Source organism: Siniperca chuatsi, linkage group LG24 (assembly GCF_020085105.1).
Source record: "Siniperca chuatsi isolate FFG_IHB_CAS linkage group LG24, ASM2008510v1, whole genome shotgun sequence".
Classification (NCBI taxonomy): domain Eukaryota; kingdom Metazoa; phylum Chordata; class Actinopteri; order Centrarchiformes; family Sinipercidae; genus Siniperca; species Siniperca chuatsi.
The window spans coordinates 1,649,480-1,656,578 of record NC_058065.1 but is presented as its reverse complement, the minus strand read 5'-3'; the positions used below and the strand labels follow the sequence as shown (position 1 = coordinate 1,656,578).

General features: G+C 46.7%; 1 protein-coding gene across 2 annotated transcripts; it reads left to right on the top strand.

Moving 5' to 3' along the window:
• Positions 1-1,000: 1,000 nt before the first annotated feature.
• On the top strand, positions 1,001-6,779 carry LOC122871912. Of its 2 annotated transcripts, none has more exons than XM_044187511.1 (4): positions 1,001-1,094; positions 1,913-3,345; positions 4,338-5,129; positions 5,664-6,779. In XM_044187511.1, the coding sequence occupies exons 2-4, from the start codon at positions 1,986-1,988 to the stop codon at positions 6,047-6,049; spliced, it is 2,538 nt and encodes an 845-aa protein (XP_044043446.1). In that variant the 5' UTR covers positions 1,001-1,094; positions 1,913-1,985; the 3' UTR covers positions 6,050-6,779. The 2 variants fall into 2 exon arrangements, with proteins under 2 accessions (XP_044043446.1, XP_044043447.1); XM_044187512.1 differs by having other exon boundaries at positions 1,044-1,127.
• The last annotated feature ends 320 nt before the right edge of the window (positions 6,780-7,099 follow it).

Sequence of the window (7,099 nt, the reverse complement as noted above, 5' to 3'; positions counted from 1 at the left end):
CTGCATTCATGTGTGTGTTGCATTTTACTGCTGCAGATGTTTCAGGTCGAACTCATTTTAACTGCTTTACATCCTGTTGGGTAGTTTAACCTGCAGCAATGCATCATGGTCTATAAGATCATCAGGTGTTTGCAGCGTCGCCGTCCTGTGAGAACCACGTATCAGAGAAACAGCCTGTTTTCAGCTCTGTGACGATGCGTTTCCCAGCTGATCCGAGGGGGGGTTAAAGGGTTTATTCAGCTTCAGGAGGAGGAGTTTCCTCTTCATCAACTCTTCATCCTTCAGCTCGTCACAAACACTCACAATCAAGTATTTGTGCTTCAGTAAATGCACTTTGCTGCGTGCTCACTGTGTTTAGCTACAGAACCCGTGTACCTCTGAGAGCAACCGCTGCTAGGCAACCAACCAGGCCGGCATCTCCCCCAGCAGCCAATTAGACGACTGCCACGCACGCACGCACGCACGCACGCACGCACGCACGCACCTGACGGAAAGATGATGTCACATCGAAATGGGTGATGGGAGATGTAGTCCTCTCCTCCTCCGCTCTCTCCAGACAAAAATAGCTTCATTAATCACATTAGTCTGCCCTGGATACAAACACACACACACACACACACACACACACACACACGGTGTATCACAGTTACTCTGCAGCATATGCATCATCTATTAAAATATTCTGTCTGTGTTCAAGGCTTCACACTTCATTTGTAGTTCTTCAGCAGGAAACAAACCAATCAGCGGCTTTAAAATCTCTTAAGTGCTGATCCATTTGAGTACGGGTCTAAATAAAATAAACTTTATGTACAGTGCTGGAGTATATTAGTAATATTTGGTAATTTATTTTGAATAATATTGATGTTGCAATTGGTTTATTTGATCGTTCAAGCATCTGTAAACGATTATAACGAAGGCTTACCTCTGAGTTTAAAGCAGGACTGAGATCTCGCGATAATTGCGGATAGGGGAGAAGTGGGTTGACGGGATTGTTGTGATTGGTCAATCACCAGACAGCGGAAGCGAGCCGATTGGCTGTGCTGGAGGTAAACAAAGAAGCGAGTGTTAGCGTCTCAGCGGGTTGAAGCTAATCGGTGGGTCCGGACCAAACTTGAAGATTTAATACGGTTAAAATGATTTTCCTGAGTGATTTCCCCGTCAGTTCCGATTAAGCAGCGTTATTTCATTTAAAACACACCCGGCGGGAGAGGCAGTTCGGTGGGAAAGAGGATTTAAAATGCGGTTTTAAGCGCGTTAGCCGGGGAGTTAGCTTGTTAGCTGCGGTCCGTTATTCCATTGTTTCACGGTGCGAAGCAGCAGCCGGACTGTTTACCGTTATTACATTATAGTTACAATCCCGGGACAGACCCGGAATAATGTGTGAAACAGCGAACTTAATGAAGAGACAAGTCTCCGTTCTAAATAAGTCTTTTTGTTTCCACTATCGATTTTAGTTTGGGAAAATAGCGTAAATATAAATCAAGTCTGGTTAAAGGCGTCTCATTTTGGATCGAGATGAGTTTATCAGCTGTCCGTAGCTGAACATAAAATGTAAATTAGTAGGTTGGTTCAGGTGACAATCATAAAGTCCAGTGTAGGGCTTCGTTCAAGCAGTATTGATTATTTTTCAGTAAATCATTTAGATAATAAAACATCAGAAAGTAGTGAATAATGCTGATCGCACTCTCCAGGGCCGGAGCCAGGATTTTAGAAATACTGTATTTTCTCAAATGATGGTCGGGGGTAAAAAACGGGTCGATGAACTCCTGGTGTCATATAATAGGCATGCCGACTAAACTTAATGTACATTTACATCGCTTTAACTTAATAAATTCAACAATATAATCATGTCATTTTTCAATACTTTGTTGTTCTGGATTACTCATCTGAAGTGTTATTGTCCTTTTTCCAGTCACTGCGGGTGCGTGCATGTTAATGTCCCCACTGAATTTTCCAGCACACCGTAGAGGGTGAACTCGAGGAGCATGGCACCCAGACGGAAATTTGATTTCAAATTCAAAGAGAGAGTTTTGCAGTATGCGGAGACACATTCGGGAGAGAAAACTGCGCGGCACTTTAACATTGACACGAAAAGAATCAGGGACTGGAGGAAACAGAAGGGCGAGCTGCTGTTAGCCGACAAGGGGAGAGCACGGCTAACTGGAGGCGGGAGGAAGAAAGTTAGCTTGGAGCTGGAGGAAAGGCTCTCAGAGTGGATTTACTCAATGTGGGACAAACATAACAGAGTATCGAGAAATATGATCAAAAAGAAAGCGTTGGAGATCTACCCTTCAGTGAGCGATGGGGGCAAGATGTTTGTGGCCAGCACGGGTTGGCTACAAAGATTTCTAGAGCGCAACGACCTCTCACTTCGACGCCGCACCACCATGAGCCAGGAAGACCCGAATCTACTCACTGAGAAACTGGTTTCGTTTGTCGACTACGTTGGCAAGGCGGTCAGCTCTAAAGGGATTTTAGAGGGGGACATCATTGCAATGGACGAGGCTACAGTTGGGTTTGACGTGTTGTCCCCCACTGCTACAGACACACAAGGTGTGAAGAGCGTGGCTCCGAAAACCACGGGACACGAGAACAGCCATCTCACCGTCGTCCTCGCCGCCAAGGCCGACGGCACCAAACTGAAGCCGTATATCGTCTTCAGAGGGGCTGCTGGGGAAGCGAAGGCGCCGCAGCAGCAGATCTCCAGCGCCGTGATTTCCACGTCTGTGAACGGCTGGATGAACGACGCTCTCACCGCAGACTGGCTGCAGTCCGTGGTGGGAAAATTCAACGCCACCCCGCGGCTCCTGGTGTGGGACTCGTACCGCTGCCACATCGGCGCCGCCACCAAAGCTGAACTGAAACGTGGCTACAACATCACGACGGCGGAGATCCCGGGAGGCTGCACTAAATATGTCCAAGCCCCCGATGTGATGTGGAACCAGCCCTTCAAGCGGAGTCTGCATGATGCCTACGATCAGTGGGCGGCGGGGGACGCAGATAAGGAATACACAGCCGCAGGGAAGCTAAAAGCCCCCGCCCGCCGCCTGCTGGTGGACTGGGTCGTCGCAGCCTGGGACAAACTGGACCAGGATATGATCAGAGAGTCTTTCAAGGTTTGTGGACTGTCTGTGAAAAGTGACGGCAGCGAAGACGACCTCATCCTCTGCTTCAGGGAGGGACAGCCCTGCGCCGCCGGGCGGGAGGCTCTCGCTCGGCGCCGACAGCAGAGCCGGGAGAACCGGTGCGAAGCAGCCCAGGAGGAGGAGGAGGAAGATGAAGAGGAGCTATTTAACAATGAACTTGTTGTTCTTGATGATGAGGAGGAGGAGAACAATGATAATGGTGAGGATGATGAACCTGATGATCGTTATTAGATATTTGACAAATAGGAATGGCCGTTAATGCACACGTGACTGCTCGTACTTCGCACAAATTAAATTGATCATGTGTGTAAATTAACACGATGACAAGTTCCTGGTGCTGTTAGCCAACTCTTCAGTTTCAACGGCTTTGCATGAGCCTCTTGTGATCTACTGTAACACACTTTGTTATAGGAGAATATGCTTTTTTTAATAAATTTATTTTCATATTCATCAATCACATATCCATTCTGACATTCTGCCTGGTCATCATTTAATCCCACGCATTAAAACTGCACGTCCTGCAAATGTTTCACAATAAAAGCCTTTTTAGGAAATGAAGGAATTCTGTAACGCAAGAGGGCTTCATACTAATATGATCAATCATATTCATCAAACAATGAATTAGAAATAAAGGCCTGTCTCTAATATACGCCTGCTTCAAATAAAGGCCCCGGCCACTATTTGAGAATTTACGGTACTGAGGTCACGTCCTCCCGATGTCCCCAAACACCATAAGGAAAGTCTCCAATTTAGTATAACTATTATTTTCATTATAAGTTTATCTGCAGATTATTTTGTCCATTAATTTTAGGGCTTTAACGATTATTTTCACTATCGATTGATCAGCCGACTGTTAGTCTGGTCAATGAATGAGCCCAAAGTGACGTCTTTAAATTTCTCATTTTGTCCAAAACCAAAATATTTTCAGTTTACTGTCACAGAAGACCAAGAAAACCAGCAAATATTCACATTTGAGAAGCTGGAACCAGTCAAGTTTTGCTTGAAAAATTGTTTAAACGATTAATCATAATCGATCGATTATTGATTAATCCTTTCAGCTCTAAATTCTCTGTCACGGTAGTTTAAATATCTTTGGTTTTTCATTTGAAGGGCATCAGGCTCGTATTTCAGTTTGCCTATTAACGACTGTTTGTGAATGCGTTTGAATTAACTTTATTGGTCTCTGTCCAGCCTCTGTAGAAGCAGCGATGTCTGTCATCATACAAACTCGTGGCGAAGTGGGAGGCGGCGTCGCGGCTCACCTGCAGTGCCCCCTCTGCGGCCATTTCTCCAAGAGCCACGCCCACCAGCTGTCCCACATGGCGGCCTCTCACCCCGCCTGCCTGGACGGCGTGACGGTGGGTCGCCTCGGCAACATCGTGATGTACCAGAGCACCGCCCGGCTGTTCCACTGCTCCGACTGCTTCTACACCAGCCGAGACTTCACCAAGCTGTACAAACACATCATCTCCAAACACTGCATGGACGAGAGGGAGGGGGGAGGAGGGGACGACGGGAGCGAGAAGGGGGAGGAGGAGGAGAAGGAGGGAGGGAAAGACCCTCTTAAAAGAAAGAGGAGCAGTGAGGCTGAGGAGGAGGAGGAAGGGGAGGGACACGAGGAAGATGGCGCCTCCCAGAGGCCGGAGTCGGTTAAAGCAGGCGGCGAAGGGGATGAAAGCGTGCTGATGTTTGACGGCGCCGGTTACCGCTGCCTCATCTGCGGCTGGAAGACCAAGCTGAAAGGTCTGGGCATCAACCACGTGGTGAGGAAACACGACATCCCCAAAGCGTACGCCGCCCAGGCCATCCGACGGGACGCCGCCACCCCCAAACACACGCAGAGCAGCGGGGCGGAGGAGGAGGAGGAGGTGGGGTTGAGCGGAGAGCTGCTGAGGGAGGAGATGGAGGCCACGGCCAAAGTGGTCCGCTTCACCTCCAACCGCTTCGTCTGCCTGATCTGTGGCTGGAAGACCAAACTCAAAGGTACCGACGCTCACCCGAATCACAGTCTTTCCCTCAGCGCGATACTTCAACCTCAAACTGCTTCTTTGTCTAAATGAAGCTTCGAAAGATTCATCGTCACACTCTGAGAAACGCCGTCGGACTCACGACGGACACTCGAAATATCGGATTTTTCTATTCCACACATTTTTCTTCCTCGTCAAAACTCGGTGCCTCCATTACCCACAATGCAACCGGACCGCAGACAGTTGGGTTCGGAGATCGGTGCGCGTTACGCAGCAAATCCAAAACACTTGTTAAGCCGAAGCCATGAAATAGTCGATCAAATTAGTTTCCAATTAATTTTCTATCAGCTGTACTCGTGTAAACTGTTGTTTATAAATGTTTTGTGAGTAAAAATCTTTTAAAAAGTAACTAAAGCTGTCAGATAAATGTAGTGAAGTACAGAGTAGAGACGAGCACGAAAAGTACCACAGGACTCGAGTAAAGACGCGACGTTGTTACGAGTAACAGTTCCACCTGTGGGTTAATCTGTCCCTGTCCTTGTCCTTCCAGGTTTTGCCATCAGTCACGTGGTGCGCAGCCACGACGTCGAGCGTCCGTACGCCTGTAAAGAGTGCAAACGCTCCTTCTTCCTGCCCAGCCGGCTGCAGCAGCACATCAGAGCGGCTCATCGGCCCGGGCGCTACGCCTGCCCCTTCTGCTGCTTCAGGTCCCACTTCCTGGGCGGCTTCAGGAGGCACTGCAGCCGCTGCAACGCCCGGGAGGAGGAGGAGGGAGGAGGAGGAAGAGGTGGAGGAGGAGGAGGAGGAGGAGGAAGGCAAGGCGAGGAGGAGGACAATGAGGAGGGGGAGCACGAGGAGAGGAAGGAGACGAGAGGGGGGAGGAAGAGGAGGAGAACAGGGAGGGTGATCGTGGAGGAGGATGAGGAGGACGACTGAAAGGAGGAAGGACTACACCCGTTTTGTGATTTCCGGTGATGAAAACTTTACAGTTAGTTTCTTTGTCGAGTCCACGTGAACTTTTTCAGTTCGACGTCAGTGAATTCAAACAAAATGAGGTTTTTTAAATAATTTAACGCTCGGAAACGTCCGGAGTCACAACCACTTTGGGTTTTTTCTGTATTTTCTCTTTACTTTTCTTAAACTCTTCACACATTACAACTACATTTAACAAACTTTGACTTTAACTGCTGCTTCTTTTGCTCAGAGTTAGTTTGTGTTGCAGAGACGAATCCTGAAAGTTTTCAGCTGCTTTAAAACGTCGAGGCTTTCGATCCAGTCGAGTCGCAAACAGGTTCATGTGATCAGGTGATCAACGAGACGCTTATCAGCAAGAAAAGTCAGAATTGTGTGTTTTGGTATTTTTACACCTGTAGAACATAATAATAATAATAATAATAATAATAATAATGTTTCCCCGAGATGTTTCAAGTTTTACGAAAGAGCAGAAAATGTATTGATTATTACAGATGAACTCATTGAAACGTATTGATTTGTGAACGGTATATGTAGCATACAGCGCTATAATAAAGGTTGAGTTACACTCCAAAAGAACAAGACAGCCACACCCGAAGGTGGAGGGAAATAAAGTGTTTCCATCCACCTGTTTTACGCACATTTTCAATTTGTGCGTAAAATAAAAATAAAAACCTGAAATTATTCCTAAAAAGTGTTTCCTGTGGTGCATCAAAATAAATACTCAGTGTTTCAGAATAATATATTATTGGATTATAAATCATTAACGTGTTCATCACTTGAGCGTTAAAGGTGGAGCTCATCTTAATGACTTCGTGCTGCTGTAATAATACATTCTAATTCATTTGTTGATTATATTTCGGATTATTAATCTGAATTTGCAAAGTAACTGAAGCTGTAAAGAGAAGTTGAAGTATGAAGTAGCAGAAAATGGAAATACTCAAAAAGGTAGAAGTACCTCAGAAGTGTACTGAAGTACTTACTTTCCCCTTCAACATGAACTACGTCAGTAAA

Coding starts and splice junctions, on each gene's coding strand:
- LOC122871912 (XM_044187511.1), top strand. CDS start 1,986: ATGGCACCCAGACGGAAATTTGATTTCAAATTCAAAGAGAGAGTTTTG. Junction 3,346..4,337: donor GGAGGAGAACAATGATAATG/GTGAGGATGATG, acceptor GTCTCTGTCCAG/CCTCTGTAGAAGCAGCGATG. Junction 5,130..5,663: donor CTGGAAGACCAAACTCAAAG/GTACCGACGCTC, acceptor TTGTCCTTCCAG/GTTTTGCCATCAGTCACGTG.